This window comes from Peromyscus leucopus, chromosome 19 (genome assembly GCF_004664715.2).
Source record: "Peromyscus leucopus breed LL Stock chromosome 19, UCI_PerLeu_2.1, whole genome shotgun sequence".
Taxonomy (NCBI): Eukaryota; Metazoa; Chordata; class Mammalia; order Rodentia; family Cricetidae; genus Peromyscus; species Peromyscus leucopus.
In genome coordinates, this window is record NC_051079.1 from 23657008 (window position 1) to 23675126 (window position 18119).

The window sequence follows — 18119 nt, forward strand, 5'->3', positions numbered from 1 at the left end:
CCCCCCCCCCCCCCCCCCCCCCCCCCCCCCCCCCCCCCTCCCGTGCTCCCACGGTCCTCAGGTCACCCCCCCTCCCCCCCACAGGTCCTCAGGTCACCGTGCTCCCACGGGTCCTCAGGTCACCGTGCTCCCACGGGTCCTCAGCTCACCGTGCTCCCACAGGTCCTCTGCTCTCCGTGCTCCCACAGGCTTCTACTCATCGTGCTCCCATTCCAATTCTTTCCCCTTGAAAGTGAGCACATCTTGATTTTTGCTGTCAGTCATCACTTGTTCTCTGCAGAGTTCTATCACCTACAACTTATTTCTAAACCTTGCATTAATTTGTCTTTAAAAAAATTATAGATCACGATAGCAAGGTGGCTGAGTAGGTAGGGGCGCTTCTCTCCAAAGCCTGACAACCTGAGTTCAACCCTCAGGACCTGCGTGCGTGGTAGGAGAGACCTGACTCCCACAAGCTGTCCTCTGAGCTCCACACAAATGCCATGACACACACACAATAATAGTAATAATAATAATAATAATAATTTTTTTAAAGAAATGAAGGACAGGAAAGAAGTACAATGTATAGCTTCATATTCAACAACTGTGGGAAAGAGAATATTGTTGAAAACACTGTGTGCCTCGGACACAGGAAAGAGAGGACTCTGAGCTGGAACTGACCTCAAAGCCTCCTCCCTGAGGACCAGCTTTCATGGTCCAGAAAGAGCCGTGCAAGTTTCTCAAGGAGGGAAACAGCCAACAGTCCTACCTGGCCATGACTGCTATGAACCACAACAACGACCAGCATGGCACACTAACCCTAAGGATGCAGCAGTGGTACACACGCACCTTGGCGGTCACAACACTCTCTAATTGACTTAAGATACATTCAGCAAGAGGGAAACATGCCTGGTACCAGAAACCTAGTCAAATACCCAGGACAAGGAGAATCCAATACGTCCTAAAGGAGAGAGAAAAGGAATAATTATAATAATAAAAGAATAGTAAAACCAGAGACCTTTAGATCTAGATCACTGTGCTTTAACTGGATAGAACTCACTCACTCTAAGATCAGAACCGTCTCTTTCATGAGCACCCATGTCATAACCAAACAATAAAACTGGCTCAAGAGGCACATGCCAAACCATCCGGAGAGTTGAAAACAAAACAGCCAAATAGAAATACAAATATACCAATAAAGAATATATGTGACTGCTGACAGCATTTAACAGACTTTACAGCAGACAAGTGGAATTTAAAATGAGAAGCAGGGCTGGAGAGGTGACTCAGCAGTTAAGAGCATTTGCTGTTCTTGCAGAGAACCCAGGTTCAATTCCCAGCACCCACATGGTGCTCCACAACCATCCACAACTCCAGTTTCAGGGGCTCAGATGCCCTCTTCTTATACCAGGCACACACATGTGCACATACATAAAATGAGAAGCCTTGTTTAAGATAAAAGTAAACTTTTAAGAAAAGGATTTTACTTACTATTATTGTATGTGTGTATGATGTGTGTATGCGTGCTCACACATACCACGGCATGCACATGGAGGTCACAGGAGAGCTTTGTAAAGTTGTTTCTCCTACCTTGACATGAGTTCCAGGGACTGAACTCCAGTCATCAGGCGCACGCAGCTAGCACCTTACCTGAGGAGCCGTTCTACTGACCCTGAAAGTAAAAATATATAATAATAATAATGATGATAATGATGATGATTAAAAAGAACAAGCTGGGTGGCGGCGGCGGCACATGCCTTTAATCCCAGCACTCAGGAGGCAGAGGCAGGTGAATCTCTGTGAGTTCGAGACCAGCCTGGTCTACAGAGTGAGTTCCAGGACAGGCTCTAAAAACTACACAGAGAAACCCCGGAAAGACAGTAATTAGGAATCATAATTTTGGCTAGGCATGATGATGGCATGCACAGGTAATGTCAGGAAGCTGAGGCAGGTGGATTTTTAATTTGAGGCTAGCAAACTTTACATGTGGCGTAGTTTAGTGGTAGAGCATGTGCCTAGCACACACAGGCCCTGGCTCAATCTTCAGTATTGCAATAAAACAAAACAATAGTAATAATAACAGTTTGAAAATAGAAAGAGAATATGATCTAATTAGGGTGATAACCTGGAACTCAGTTGAAGAGGAAGCTCTCCTTTAGCTGGTAGACCAGCTGGCCAAGTAAATAAAGCAGGAAGCTTGATGGCATTAATGCAAATGAGCAGAGAAGAGCTGATGGGCACAATGTGTCCATCCCTGTGAGTCACACCGTGGGCAGTACAGGTTGTGGAACCGAAGCCTCTCTACCACGACTGACAAAACCAGCGTCAATCAGTGAGGACGTGGGAGACACCAGAGCCTTCCAGTGTCAATCAGTGAGGATGGGGGAGACACGAGAGCCTTCGTGCATTAGGTTATGACAGCCATTTTGGAGAGCTAGTTGGCATTACCAAATTGAAGGCTGAAGATATGTTTACCCAGAAATTGTCTTTGTAGACATGCACCATAGAGAAGCTCCTGTGTGCATAAGTAGATACAGGCAAGAGTTTTTGCAGCGGGTTTTGAACCCTGGAAAACCTGAAAGTTATTTAAATGGGCACCAATAAGAAAATGAATTTGCTAAAATTAAATCTTGGGTATCAAAATAAATGTTCTGGAGTATAGTATAAGTGAAATAATTTACAAATATTGTGAATGTATTGTGGAGATTACAAAATGATAAAGAGAAAAGATAGCATTTCAATTTTTAAAACAATCACTGTGGTAATATATGTAATTATTGATACATACAATGTGGCAAAAATAAGGAAAAATGCATGAGAATGATACACAACAGCATTTATAGTATAATTGACCAGAAAGAAAGGCAGGTTACTACTAACATTTCAAAAAATAAATATGGATAGGTGAGATACCATACACCTTTAATCCCAGCAGAGGCAAGCAGACCTCTGTGAGTTTGAGGCCAGCCTGGTCTACGCAGAGTTCCAGTCCAGGCAGAACTGGACAGTGTGCGCAGCACACCCATGTGTGGTGTATGTGTGTGTGTGTATGTGGTATGTGTGCACACGTGCATTCTTATGGAGTGGCCATATTCTATAAACATACTTATGCGATAGAAGCACATTTGCTGAAGCCAAGGGTGCACAAGTCTAAGAAAGTGGCTTGTTGGCCCTAGACCAGCACACACACAGATGTCTGCTATTGGTCTTCAGAATTACCGCCATTATCAACAGGCAGTAATCTGTTCCCTGGGAAATTTGACAATTGGAAACTACCTGTTTGTTTTAGCTGAGTTGGCCTTCATTCAGTAATGTATAACTACATCTAAGTCAGAAGTCAAGCCTAGGTCTGGCTTAGGTAGCCTTAGTCCGGTCGCGCCTTTATTGAAAGTCATTTCTGCAAGGCAACTGTAGGATATTCAAAATGTACATGAAAGACTTCCTCTGTTCTCAGAGACCTTACAAATATTAACTTTAAAGATAAGGCCCACAGGGAGAAAAACCCAGATAAATATTTAGAACGCACTGAGGAATAACTGCACTGGTTTAGGAAAGCGAGCGCCTGGGATAATTCCCTGCTGTTCAGCAGGCTTAAGTCCAGTCAGACAGCGGCTGGTAACACACACACACACACACACACACCACCACACACACACCCCGCAACCCCCACCCCGGGATATAAGTACCGCTATTACATGAGTGCAGGACGGATGATCACTGTGGCTGGGTAGGACTACGGAATGATTGCCTCCTTGGGCAGTTTACACAGCACCTTCTGGTGTTAGGAAAGCTGGTCCTCAGGGAGAAGGCTTTGGGTCGGACTCCTCTGCGTCCTGTGTCCAAAGCGCATGTCTGTTTTCTGCACTGGGGACTTTCAGCTTCTGGGCGGCAACCAAGGGCAACCGCCATAGTCTGCATTGTTTTGGGAATCTTTTCGACTCTCCTGACCAACAACTCAAAAGGAGGTTTTTTTGTGCCTGGTACTGGAGTTTTTGTTAGTCTATGACTTTTATGGGGATCGTTAAGCTGGAATTTTAACAGTGGGGAGGCCAGGCCGTGGTGGTGCACACCTTTAATCCCAGCACTCGGGAGGCAGAGTCAGGTGGATCTCCATGAGTTCGAGACCAGCCTGGTCTACAGAGCGAGATCCAGGAAAGGCACCAAAGCCACACAAAAAAACCCTGTCTCAAAAACAAAACAAAACAAACAAACAAACAAAAAGAATGGAGAGGATTCATTTATTCTGAGCAGAGATGGAATTTAAAAGAAAGACTGTCCTCGGGCTGAGTTCTTGTTTTAGAGCTGAAGAAGATGCTCTTACGTTAGCCATGGTCACTGGATTTGAAAACATCTGACTTGCTCGCTTTGGGAAAGCAAAGAAAATGAGAAGATGCCTCCATCAGATTGTCCTGCAGGTATTTTCTTGATTAATGGTTGATAGAGGAGGACCTGGTGTTGTGGGATATTTGATCACACTGTGTGAAAATGTGTCACAATTTTACCTTGCCTGCAAGGTACCTTCTGATTGGTTTAATAAAGAGCTGAACAGCCAATAGCTAGGCAGAAGAGAATCAGTGGGAGGCAGATTTCATGAGCAAGATGAGGAGGCAGGCAGATATACATTACGGTGGAAAGGTAACAAGCTACATGGCAGAATGTAGATTAATATAAATGAGTTCATTTAAGATATAAGAGCTTGTGAACAAGCCTAAGCTAAGACCAAGCTTTTGTAATTAATAAAAAGTCTCCATGTCATTATTTGGGAGCTGGTGGTCCCCAAAACAAAGTCCAAGAACAGCCCAGCCATGGAACAGTGCCAGCCCTGTGCAGGTCCTGGGTGGTCTGAGAAAGAAGGCTAAGCAAGAGGTGGAGGACAAGCCAGTAAGCATCATTCCTCTGTGCTCTGTGTTTCAGTTCCTGCCTCGACTTCCCTTCATGGTAGACTGTAAGCTAGCAGACTTGAGTTCAGTACCCAGAAGCCATGTAAGAAAAAAGCCAGAGGCATGCTTGTGATCCTAGTGTGGAAGGTGTCAACAGATGGATCACTGGGGCCAGTCTGGCATACTTGATAAGTTCCAGGCAAGTGGGAGACCCTGCCCAATCCAGAGGAATGACATCTCAGGTTGTCTTCCTGCCCCTCCATGCACATGGATATCTATGTGTGGACACCTGCACATACAAGCCCATACACTCTATACTACATTGGCTGCTGGGAAACCTTTGGGTGCATATCTCCATATCCCAACCTTCCCTTGCCCCAACTTTTTATCAGGACTGAAATAGAATAAGGATCATGCCGTTCTTCTTCCTGTCCCACCACAGTCTCGAGTTTCATAAGGAACAAAAACCCCAAACCCGCTCATATGTGCCACAGTGAAGACAAGAGCTTACTGAATACATCCCAGTGGGCATGTGGTGGGCATCCTGGCAGGCGTGGTGTTTGGCATGGTGGTGAGCATCCTGGTGAGTATGGTGGTGGGCATCCTAGTAGGCATCCTTGTGGGCATGATGGTGGGCACACAGAGCATCCTGGTGGCATGGTTGTGGGCACACAGAGCATCCTGGTGGCGTGGTGGTGGGCACACAGAGCTCCAAGGGCCTGTGAGCTGGGACGTCGGACATGACATCTTTTCTCTCTGCCTCTCTCATGTCTTCTTTTCCTTTGTCTTCCTATCTTTCTCCATTTCTTGTCTGTGTCGGCTTCCTCTGTTTATCCACCATGCATGTAGTCCATCAACATTAACCGTTCCCGAGCAAAATTTTAGATACACATTTTAAATGTTTTCTTTGACATTCACTTATGTGTGTGTGCCTGTGTGTGCAGGGATGCCCATGCAATGGCGTGCATGTGTGTGGCCGTCGGAGGACAGCTTGTGGAAGTCAGTTCGTTCCCTCCATCACGGGGGCTCTGCATATTGAACTCGGGCTGTGAGTCTTTCTGCCGTGCCCGACTACCAGAGTTCAGTTCCCGGAGCCTACACACTGGTGGAGGAGAAAGAACCACTTCAGGGAAGGCCTTTTATTCTGGTTCAGATGCAGTTGTTGTTGTTGTCTGTTACCTCCGAGCTCGTCAGTGATGCATTCTCTGAATCTTCGTGGATCCACACCTGCCCCACCAGGTGAACAATATCTCAACAGGGAAAAGTTTCATTTTTTTTTTAAGTTAGAAAAACAAAACAGAACATGTGTGGGGTGGGAGTATATGTGGAATATGCATGTGTGGAGGGCAGAGAACTTGTAGGAATCCATTTTCTCCTTCTAGCATGTGGCTTCCAAGGATCAAACCTGGGTACAGTATACTTATTTCCTGTTATGTAATAATAAGTCTGTCTCTAACCCAGCACCCAAGCTAGCCTGAGCTAGACAATGATAGCCTGAGCTACACAATGAGCCCCTGCTCCTCCTAATCTTCCCCAGTCATAACTACTGTGTGCATATTCAAGGTGAACTTATAAAAGAAAATTATAAAAATGAATCAATAATAATGAAAAGCCCAGCAATCACTTTTTATCGAATTTCAATAGTTGAAAAGAATATTAACCCCTGTAGCTGGTGGTAATGGGGTTACCAAACATGCTCTTCTCTGACATTGGAAGTTATGAATCCAATACAGACCATGGAGAATGCCCTCTATCTACCAGGGCCCATTATCATTCAAAATATATAAACCTTTGCCTCAGTGATCTCACTCCTGTTACCCCTCAGAAATAAGCACACTGGCACCTAATAACCAACATACAAGAATTTTCATCACAGCCATTTTTGTGGAGCCATAAACCTAGGATCAAACTGCACATCCATCAATAATTTGAGGTACATCTCCCAATAGAATATTAAGCAGCACAGAATATCAGTGTCTTACTCACTGTTCTAATGGCTGTGAAGAGACACCACGACCAAGGCAACTCTTATAAAGGAAAGCATTTAATTGGGGGCTTGCTTACAGCTTCAGGGGCTCAGCCCATTATCATCATGGCAGGGAGCATGGAGGCAGGCAGGCATGGCATGGTGTGAGACAAGTAGCTGAGAGCTACATCCTGATCCTTAGGCTGACAGAGAAAGACTGGGCCTGGCATGGGCTTTTGAAACTGCAGGAATACTTCCTCCAACAAGGCCACACCTCCTGATCCTTCTCAAGTAGTGCCACTCCCTGATGACTAAGCATTCAAATATAAGAGCTTATGGAGACTATACTTATTCAAACCACCACAGCCATCCACCCAAAGATTAAGTGAACTCATTTGAGTTAGGTTGCTACTGTAAGTTTTTACAAAGCAAAGGAAATACAGAAAACTTATAACCTTTTATTATATATATTTTTTAAAAAATGATAACATCTCCGTGTATATATGTCTGTTTAGTTAACAGAGTTGAAGGTGGAGCTGAAGAGACGTCTCAGTGGTTAAAAGTACTTGTTGCTCTATTAGGGGGCCAACTTCAATTCACAGTACCTACAGATGCCTCACAACCATATGTAACTCCAGTTCCAGAGGAGCCTACATCCTCTTCTGGCCTCTGCAGGTACACAGACATATATGCAGGCAAAAACACCCATACACAAAAACTGAAAGCCTTCTCTCCACACGAGAAGCAGCGTCCATGGTACCAGAAGGGGCCACGCAAGCTTCCATGGGACAGAAGCAACCAGTGATTCTGCCCACCTATGGTGCCTATGGACTACAACAATGGCCACCATGTCACAATAACCCTAAGGGTACAGTAGCAACACTCATACCCTGGCAGTAACCATCAGCTCTATAATGGACTTAAGGTCTACTCCTCAAGAGGGAAGTCAGGCCTGGTACTGGAAACCTAGCCAGCTACTCAGGGCTGGTGAGGTCATGGATCTTAGAGGAGAGCCTACAATTCCACTGTACTAAACCAGCATAATTTCTAAATATTTGTCCTTACACCTACAGATAAGTGTAGTGCTCACCCCTCATCAAGGAAATCTCTCTTTGTGACAGACACAGCCAATCAGAATGCAGAGGACAAGCCATTGTTTAGTGTCCAGCCTCCATTAGTGGATCCGCAGGGTAACTCCGCACCCAAGGCTCAGGGCACACCACGGAAGAGGAGAGTGGAAAGACCACAAAAGTCAGTGGCTAGGAAGTCAGTGCTGCGGGCCGCAGGAATATATCAGAAGAACTCAGCTGGTTATGGCAAAGTCACTACCTGGAGGAATCAGGGAATTCCTCCAGAGGAAGCCAAATCCCAAGGAGTTTTTGGTGTTACTTGGCTTGTTATATATCAGCTGTATTCTGTTATGAAAATCATGTGTGCCTTCATAGTTTTCCCAATTGATTTTTCCCTAAGAAGGGCTAACAATGTGGACTGATCACTCTCTAGACATACAAATTCCAGGCATTTGGAGAACAGCCTCAGGAAAGGCTTTCTCTGGAATCAGATATCTCCCCTAGCCATTTTCAAGGACTAAAGGAGACATCACCCAGGTGGTCACCCAATTTCCGAGGATTAACAGTGATAACAACCCATAGGCGAGTCTCCTGACTTAAGGTAAATTCCACAAGGGGACACCGCCTAGGTCAGGTAGACATTAAGTAATAGCTTTACACAATTTAGCTCAGACCCCTCCTTTCTTACAGCCTTACTAACTTTATAGACCTCTAACTACTTACCTAACCACTTCTAGGAATATTTAGATAACCTTCTGTGCTAACAGCTATGCTCAGCCAGAACTCCCAGTTCAAGCCTCCCTGTAATTATCATTATTGGTAGCATCCGGCCAGGTCCATCACCGGATGGAGGAAAGTACCTTATCAGAGATACCTCTGTACTCTCTAAGAACAGACTTAAGCATCCAGGCTACCTGTTTGAGAAGGCCTGGTGGATGTGCTAATTAAACTTAACTTCCTCCTTTCCCAAATCTTACCTCCAGTTCCAGATCTCCCTTTAACTATCACCAGGGGCATCTAGCTGTACACAGGTTGCCTAGAGACTGAGCACACTTTCCCCCACCCTGCAGAAAAACGGCAGACAGCTTGGACAGATAGGAGCCACAGGAAAAAAGAAGACAGTTTTATTTTCTCCCATTGACCTAGCAACTTATAGATTTTTAACATCCTTTACCAAACACATTTAAGATTATAGTTGTGCACGTAAGATCCCTCTTCTTAGATATTACCCATATTTAGCCTTTAGTTAATTCATTAGTCACTTCCCCTTTGGGTCACAAATGGTAATTAACAACTAGTGCCCCTCTTTGTAATTCTTATCAACCCTCCATTTGATCCTGATAGCGGACAATCACTGCCTGAGGAAGTTCAGGCTGAGTGTCCTGGGTGGAGGGGAGGATTGTGATTTTGGGGAGATATATAACTGTAAAGCAGAGGACAGGAAGAAGAGAAGAGAATGGAAGAACTAGATGGGTAAGAACTTGAGAGGAACAAACTGAGATGGGAGAGAAGTAGATTGAAGGGCTACAGCAGAGTACTAGAGGAACGAGATGGAAGATGAGGAAGAGCCAGATGAGAGAGAAGGAGACTGGAGAGGAGATGATATGGGAAGGAACAAGATGGATGAGAACCTAGAAGGGGCGGAACTAGACAAAGGAATTAAGATAGAACTTAGAGGGGACAGTAGATAAATATAGAGAAATCAGGCAAGAAAGGAGCTAGACATGAGAACAGAACTGAAGCTGTGTATAAAGGATGTTATGCCAGAGGAATTAAAGCGAATGGACCAAAGAACTCTGTGTGCGTAGACTGATTTACCGACCTTAAAGATTCTCTGCTGGTTGATAGAGCCTTCCTCGGACCCTGGGAGGGGACTATCGAGGGGCTGGACCCCCATAGTCCTCGATAGTGACACAGCCTTTGAGACTGGGATGAAGAAGATTATCCAATGCATTCCATGCAGGTATAGACATTGAGACCCTTCTAAGAAACATTTAAAAAATGTTGGAAAGGAGGAAGCATTTCAACTAAAAATGTGAGAAGCAACAAGGCAAAACCACATTTAAATTTGTGAGTATTATTTGAAATATTCACACCTGATGGCTACAGTATGGACCTGAGTGTGATGAGGACAGATGCAGCCGACATTGGCAGGGTTGTGGGAATGTTCTCTAAGTCAGAGCTGATTGCAGAGGGTCTAGTTCCTGTCCTAGACACAGCACTGTGGAAGTCAAAACCTTGTGTGTGAGGAGCAAGGCTCCCCTTACTGCCGGACCAATGAAGTACAGCTATGTCATCAGGAGGGCCTGCCTCCAGAAGCCACACTAGTTTCCTGTCCCCCTAGGCAGACTCTGTAGCTCTGCCCATAAGCACAGTTGCAGCCTCCAGGAGCAGATGTAATGATGTTCTCCTTCAGAGCTCTGCTGTGCCTCGGTGAGTTTTAAAAATGGGGAGGGGATACAGTGGCCAAGGAACGAGCCTGTCTCACAGCCTAGCACTGGCCCATCAGGAAAACCCAGGGTCTCAGGAGGTTCTGTGGAGGGGAGGAACTGCTTAAGGTTCAGGGACCAACTTCTCACTGGGAACTCTCTTCCAGGACTGACTCTATGCCCTGGGACCACAGTTCTGACTGGTGAGTATCTGCAGCTGTCCTGATTTGCCTATACCTCTATTACCCAGGAGACATGCCTGAGCAATGAGGATAAAAAACAAGACTTGTGTGCTGATCATGGGATTGAATGAAGTGTGATGTGTTTGATACTTTCAATCTGAGAATCGATGCCTTGGGTCCTAACTTCTCATTTCCTTTCAGGGACCCTCCCTAAGCCTGTACTCAGAGCACAACCAGAACTTGTGGTCTCCAAACAGACTAATGTGACCTTCTTGTGTGAGGGTACAACAGGAGCCAAAGAGTACTATATGTACAAAGAAGGAAGTCAATATACACAGTTCACAGAGATTGTCCTAAAGTCTGGGAACAAGGCTGAATTCTCCATCACAAAAACTGACCAGCACCATGCAGGGAGATATCAATGTCGCTATCGGACCCATCATGAATGGTCTGAGTACAGTGACTCCTTGGAGCTTGTGGTGACAGGTGAGAGGAAAAAACTTTTGCCATCCTTGGGCTTCACTCTCAAGAAGTGAGTCTGCTCTCAGGGATGTCCTCACTCCTCACAGCCCTGGAGGATAATGAGGCCTTATACATTAATCCAATTCTAGCATCTCTCTTAGGAGCACAGAGTAAACCCAGTCTGTCAGCCCAGCCCAGCCCTGTGGTGACTGAAGGAGGGAATGTCACCCTCCAATGTGACTCATGGCAGCAATGTGACAGGTTCATTCTGACTAAGGAAGGACCACAGAAGCTCTCCTGGATTCTGGACTCACAGTATAATTCCTTAACTGGACGATTCCAGGCTCTATTCTCTGTGGGTTCTGTGAACTCCAGTCAAAGAAGGACATTCCAATGCTACAGTAATAACCTAAGCGTACCACTGGTGTGGTCAGAACCTAGTGATCCCCTGGAACTCCTGTTCTCAGGTAAGGAATCAAAACCTTTCCAGAGAATGCTGTTGAAATAATAGAAGTGTGGAGGGAGGCCTTGGTGTGTGGTGTATGTGAGGAGACAGGGCTCCTCAGTGCATAGAAGCAGATCAGAGCAGACAGAGGGACCAGAGATACAGATTCCAAGCAGAAGGTGACAGAAAAGCCCAGGAGGTTCAGGAGTTTAACATTCTGATACTTTGTATCAACCTAATTGCCATCTACAAGTGGGACCTTCTCTGTGCCACTTTCAACCAGAACCACCTCCTTCTCTCCTGCTTCCTTACAGGGACCGTGCACAAACCCACCATCAAGGCTGAGCCAGGCTCTGTGATTGCCTCTAGAAGTGCAGTGACCATCTGGTGTCAGGGGACCCTGGATACAGAAATATGTGTTCTGCATAAAGAGGGGAGCCCAGAATACTTGGGCACACAGACCCCAGAGAAGCCTGAGAACAAGGCCAAGTTCTCCATCCCTTCTGTGACACAGCAACATGGGGGACAATATCGCTGTTACTGTTACAGCTCAGCTGGCTGGACAGAGCCCAGTGACACCCTGGAGATTGTGGTGACAGGTGAGAGGACAGTCAGAGTCTTAGGGTCAGATTCTGCCCTCAGGAGCATTCCCTTCCTACATCCTAGTGCGAGAGAACATTATGGCAGTGTGAGCTCATGTAAAAGGCTCTCTCCTTCTCTCCTAGGAATCCACACATACAAACCAAGCCTGTTAGCTCTGCCAGGCCCTGTGGCAACCTTAGGCGAAAACATGACTCTCCAATGTGTTTCATTGGAGGCATATGGCAAGTTTATTCTCTCCAAAGAAGATGAGAAGTTCTCCAGCTCCCTGGATTCACAGTATATACACCATAATGGGCACTACCAAGCCATGTTCTCTATAGGTCCCTTGACCCCAGTACACAGAGGGACATTCAGATGTTATGGTTACTACAAGGTTACCCCACAGTTCTGGTCACTACCCAGTGACCCTCTGGAAATACACGTCTCAGGTGAGCCATCCCCATCCTTGACCAGTTGATAGCCTGAGTCTTTGGCAGGACACTATCGACCTGGAAAGTTGCTGTTAGAGAGGGACTATAGGAAGAATCTGTTTTCTAAGCCAGAGCCCCATAGCTGGAGAGAAGCAGCGACTTGTGCAGAACAGGAAGAGAGCAGATAGGAGTTTGATAAAAAGTTGCTCTCCAGTCCTTAGCCTGTCACCTTTCCTCTAGGGCTGTCCAAGACACTCTCCCTGTTAAGTCACCAAGGCCATATCCTGGACCCTGGAAAGAGTCTCACACTGCAGTGTTGCTCTGACATCAACTATGACAGATTTGCTCTGTACAAGGTGGGCACAATTAACTTCACCCAGCATCATCACAAATGGACTCAGGCTGGTCTCTCCTTGGCCAACTTCACACTGGGCTCTGTGAACAGTTCTACTGGAGGCCAATACATATGCTATGGTGCACACAACTTCTCCTCTGAGTGGTCAGCCTCCAGGGACACCTTGGACATTCTGATCTCAGGTGAGCAACCAAGGAGATTTCATCAGGTAACGTCCTCTGCATAGACTTTCAAGGGGATCCTAAGAGGTGGTGGCTGGGACAAGGGACAAAGAAATGATGCAGGAACTGATGCAGAGTTAGGACAGCAGGAGAGGAGCTCGATCTGAGAAAAGAGACAGAATCCCTGCTACTCAGGGGATGCTCACGAGTGGTGTCAGCTCAGAACAATGAAGGCAACCTCTCATCATTCCTCTTCTCTTTAGGACAGCTTCCCTTCACTCCTTTCCTCTCAGTGAAGCCTAACTCTACAGTACATCCAGGAGACAATGTGACCCTTCTGTGTTGGTCAAGGGAAAATGTGAATACTTTCATTCTGTACAAGGAGGAGGCAGTTTATCAACCCCAGCGACTAAAATCAAAGTTCCAAGATCAACACTTCCAGGCAGAATTCTCCGTGAGTGCTGTGACCTCTGCCATTTCGGGAAGCTACAGGTGCTATGGTTCTCGAAACTCATCACCATTCCTGTTGTCATATGCCAGTGCCCCTGTGGAGCTCACTGTCTCAGGTGAGGTTGCCCTGAACTGTCAGTCTGACTCACAATTCAAACCTTAAGAGAGCTCTTGACTTGGCAGACATTAGGAAGGGTTAGTCAGAAGGCAATTTCCCTAGTAGAAAAGTGGATGCCAGTGATGGTCTCTCAAGTAATGTCCACTCCATGCTCTACTGCAATCTAGGTTAGGATAGACAGCATGAGAATCATGGGGAGGTTCTAAGACAGATATATGACAGTGAGAAGAGTTAGGACCCCTGGGTTAGCATCTAAACATCGTCTTTTTGTTGTTCTGTTTCTTAGGACCCTCAATGCCCATGACAAGAGCTGGTGAGTATCAGGCACCTCAGTGCAGGGAGTATGCTCCATCCCCAGGCTGCCTCACAGCTCTTACCCCAGGAAATATTCATTTCCCTGTCATTTCAACACTTGAGTGTGGGAGACAAGCAGAAATCCCAAATGAAACTCCAGAAACACAAGACTTAGTTTAGGCTACAGAAGGTGGCACCCAGGGAGAAAAGATTAGTCTCAGCCTAGAGATTGAGGGGGGAGGGGGAGGTGGACAGCAGGAAACCAAGAAACTCACCTCCCCATCCTGCCACAAAGACTCTGAGAATCAACTTCTCACCTGCAAGGAGTCAGGATCCAGAAAGCTGAATATTCTATTGAAAGGTGGCATCCAGAGACAGAAGTTTAGTCTCAGCCTAGAGAATGAGGGAGGAGGACGAGGTGGAAAGCAGGGAACCCAGACACTCACCTCCCCATCCCGGCACAAAGACTGGGAGAATGAAACTCTCACCTGCATGGAGTCAGATTCCAGAAAGCTAAATATTCTATTGGAAGGTGGGAATCTGATGGGGAATAGCTGGTTATAGGCTTGATACAGCTGCTTCTGGAGATACCGACTTGGCCCATCCCTTCCTTTTCTGGGATGGCTGCTGTTTCTTTGAGTATAAAGCTGAGAATCCTGGCCCACATGTCTAAGTTTTTGTCTGCTTTGGTCTGTCTTCCTGTACTGATGTCTTTCCTGATAGAGGAGGACTCCAGAACCTGACTCTGCAGTGGGGCTGTCCCACAGTGGTGGGGACATGTGCAAGTGTGGGGCTCAGGGCCAGGGCAGTGTACTCCAGCTCCTCCTTCCCAGCATTTGATCCTCAGCTCTGGTGTGGAGAACATGGCTGGACATCAGAGTCCCTGTGTTCAACTCCCAGCTCTACCTCTTCCAGTCAGGTGATCTGAGGCAGGTCACCTGGCTGGATAGAAAACAGACAATTCCTGTTACATGATTGTGAGGAGGGGAAATGGTGGGTGCAATGGTCTAGCATGGGCCTGGCACAATGTGGGTACTCAGGTAAGCAGCAAGCATCCTCTCCATGATGTCACCTATGCCATGCCTCAGGACTGGAAACGTACCTGCAGGCTCTGATTGCAGCATCTGTGGCCTTCCTCCTGTCCCTCTTCATCCTCATCTTCCTCCTCTGGCAAAGAAAACAGGGCAAATACAGGAAAGATGGTGAGTAGGGTGTGGATTTCTGGGGTCTCAGGTGGTGGTAGGCTCCCCTGTGGGTCATCTAAGAAGGGAATCAGGACACTAGCACTATGGAAACCTCTAATGGGGGAGCAGTAGCTTAGACACACTGATCTCAGATAGGAAACACAGGCTCTCAGAACCTGTGGGATTTTAGATGTTCTGTGAGCTTTACCCTGTCCTGGGACATTTGCTAACTCATGCCTGTGTTATGAAGTTCTTTTCCTTCCTTACATGGGAATATGCCTGAGATTGGAGCTTACTATCCTCCTAGATCAGACTCTTCTTTCTCTTTCAGCCCAGAAAGAGACAGAATTGCAACTTCCTGCAGGAGCTGCGGAGCCAGTAACCAGGAACAGAGGCCCCCAGAAGAGGTAACTCATGGCACGAGACATCGTCCCCCACCTGCCTGAAACACCTCACTGACAACTGACATCTTCTTGTCTCTCCAGATCCAACCCAGCTGCTGCCACCCAGGAAGAAAACCTTTGTGAGATAAAGAGGGTCCTGGGGAGGGAAATGTCTGAGGACTCAGCATTGCAGGGGTGGTGGAGAGGCTCTGGGGTCTTTGCTAATTGGGCCTGAACTTCACACTATCAACTAAGGGATATCCAAACACTCCCTGTTCTCTGGTCCTACCTGGGGCGTGCAGGAAACCAGGGGTCTGAGATAGCCCTAGACTCTGCTCTGAAGACATTGTGTTTGTTCTTCTATGACAGATGATTCAGTGGAGAAAATGCAGCCTGAGCATGGTGTGGAGCTGGACCGATGGGTGAGATCCCTGTCTCTATTGGCAGTGCTAAGGACTTAGGGCCCAGATTAGTCCAGGAGTCCTTATTTGTTCTTCCCCGCCAAGCCCTCAGCAAACCCACAGGTGACAACTCCCTTCTGCAAACAACATCTGCCTCCCATGTGCTCTGGCCTCACTCTCCCTTGGTTTCCTGGGACCAACTGCTTTGTCCCTCAGGTCACCTCTTTGGCTGCTCAGCATCAGTCTGGTTGTTAATATGCACCTAGGAACTCAGTGGTCACAGGACTAAGTAATCCAGATCCCCCCCAATACCCACATTCACTGACACAGCTTCACAAGAAAGCCCCTCCTGACCGTTCCCTGCATAGATCTGAGTTAGAGAAAAGAGCACTCTCCCTCATCACCTTCAATCAACATGGTAATAAATGCAGAGAGTGTGCAGTGCCAAGTGTTTGGGGAAACCAAGCAGAAGAAGTGGGTGGAGTATGTGGGAACAGAGGGCCAGTGTGAAGTACAAGGGAGGCCTCTGAAATGTGTCTTTTGAGGAGGAAACCCACATGGTCAAGACCACAGAGACAGACCCCTGAGAGGGTCCAACTGGAGGCAGGGGACTCGGCAGAACAAAGAACTGGGAAGAACCATTTCATTTGTAGTTCATTTTGTGTGTATGGGTGTTTGGCCTTCATGCATATCTGTATACCACATGTCCCCCTGGTGTTGCAGAGGTCAGAAAAGCATGTCACATTCTTTGAACTGGAATTAAAAATGATTGCAGAGTACCATGTGGGTTGTGGGGACCTGGGTGCTCTGCAAGTGCAGCCAGTGATCTTAACAACTGAGCCAGCCATCTTTCCCGCCACATCAACATGTGTCCATAGAAGTTGGACTGTGTGGCTGGAGACAAGACAGCAAGGGTTAGAATGTCAGGATTAGAAGCCGGAGCTGTAGGAAGGAAGCCTAACCAGCTCAGTCTGGCCATGCTGTGAAGACCCTACCAGAGGAGATGCCAAGGAGAACAGGGATACACTATCTGTACCTTGCTACTTCTGTTCTACAGAGACCAACTGAGGAAGGCCCCTTGGGTGATATACATGCCAAGGTGAAACCCTCCCGTCTCAGGAGGGCAGGAGCTGTCCTATCTCCTGTCATGTCAAGAGAAGTCCTGGACACCAAAGAGGGACAAGCAGAAAAGGACAGACTGATGGACACTCGGGTGAGTCCTGTTCCTCCCTAGCCCTGTATGTTCCCCCAAGACATAACTGCTCCTCTCACTCTCTCCTACTCCAGACTGCACAATATGAAGAGGCCCAGGATGTGACCAATGCCCAGCTGTTCAACATGACACGCAGACAGGAGACAGCTGCACCCCCTTCCTCGCAGGCAGGGGATGTCCCAGAGGAGCCAGTCTATATACTGGTCTGGCCGTAACTAACCCAGAGTCCATTGGAAACAACATAAAGTAATGAGCCTCAGCCTGCAAGGAGGCTGAATGGAAACCTCTAAGGGATTCTTGGAATTTTTGTGAAACATGTCTGCATTTTGATTAACTTTTAATATTTTGGAAATAAAGCATGAGATTATTCAATTATTAAATGAAATCAAATTAAATAGAAGGGCGGTCTTATATTAACTACTAATTTTAATGATATTACTTATCAATGCCATGAAACAGGAAATCTTACACATACAGTTGCACATACCTGTAATCCAAACCCAAGGGAGGCTGAGGCAGGAGAATTACCTTTGTTTTGTGGCCATCTTGTGATAACTAGTGAATTGCATGTTAACCTAGAGTCAAGACTGAGACATGCTTCAAACATTAGCCACCAAAGGCCGGGTATGATGGTATACACCCCAAATCCTAGCACTTTGGAGGTGTTGACAGGAGGACCAGCAGGTCAATATAATTAATCTTCAGCTACATACCATAGGACTAAGAGGTCAGGTGGGAACACACTAAACCTTGTGTTAAAATAAATAAATGGGGATGGCTTGGTGGCCAATGCCTTTCATCTAAGCACTTAGCAGGTACAGACTGCATAATTTTAATGTCTGAGGCCAACCTGGACTACATAGTAAGCTCCACAAAAGCCAGGACAAGATACAGAAACCCTGTCTCAAAAATAAATAAATAAACTATGGTCAATAAGATATGTCAGTAGGTAAAGCCACTTGCTACCATGCCTGATTTCCTAAATTTAATCAGCAGGATACATATAGTGGAAGGAAAAAATTTACTCCTACGATTTATTCTCTGACCTCCACCTAACTTCTTGGTGTGCTCCCCACACTCAGTAAGTAAATAAAGCAATAAAAAACCCAAGAAATTACTACAAATAAAATCTGT

General features: G+C 46.4%; 1 protein-coding gene across 4 annotated transcripts; it reads left to right on the plus strand.

Moving 5' to 3' along the window:
• Positions 1–9989: 9989 nt before the first annotated feature.
• LOC114705122 (leukocyte immunoglobulin-like receptor subfamily B member 3) lies at positions 9990–17365 on the plus strand. Of its 4 annotated transcripts, none has more exons than XM_037197052.1 (15): positions 9990–10328; positions 10492–10527; positions 10708–10992; positions 11118–11435; positions 11728–12012; positions 12139–12444; positions 12667–12963; positions 13206–13508; positions 13797–13823; positions 14893–15006; positions 15320–15395; positions 15474–15511; positions 15741–15793; positions 16830–16985; positions 17060–17365. In XM_037197052.1, exons 1-15 carry the CDS (start codon positions 10295–10297, stop codon positions 17198–17200), a joined length of 2469 nt encoding a protein of 822 aa, XP_037052947.1. In that variant the 5' UTR covers positions 9990–10294; the 3' UTR covers positions 17201–17365. The 4 variants fall into 4 exon arrangements, with proteins under 4 accessions (XP_037052947.1, XP_037052948.1, XP_028742650.1 ...); XM_028886817.2 differs by having other exon boundaries at positions 9991–10328; positions 11130–11435; XM_037197053.1 differs by lacking the exon at positions 13797–13823.
• Positions 17366–18119: the final 754 nt, after the last annotated feature.

Excerpts from the sequence above, each read along its gene's own strand:
- LOC114705122 (XM_037197052.1), top strand. The coding sequence starts at position 10,295 with ATGATGTTCTCCTTCAGAGCTCTGCTGTGCCTCG. Across the intron at positions 10,528-10,707 it reads TGGGACCACAGTTCTGACTG|GGACCCTCCCTAAGCCTGTA; the intron begins GTGAGTATCTGC and ends ATTTCCTTTCAG. Across the intron at positions 12,964-13,205 it reads CTTGGACATTCTGATCTCAG|GACAGCTTCCCTTCACTCCT; the intron begins GTGAGCAACCAA and ends TCTTCTCTTTAG.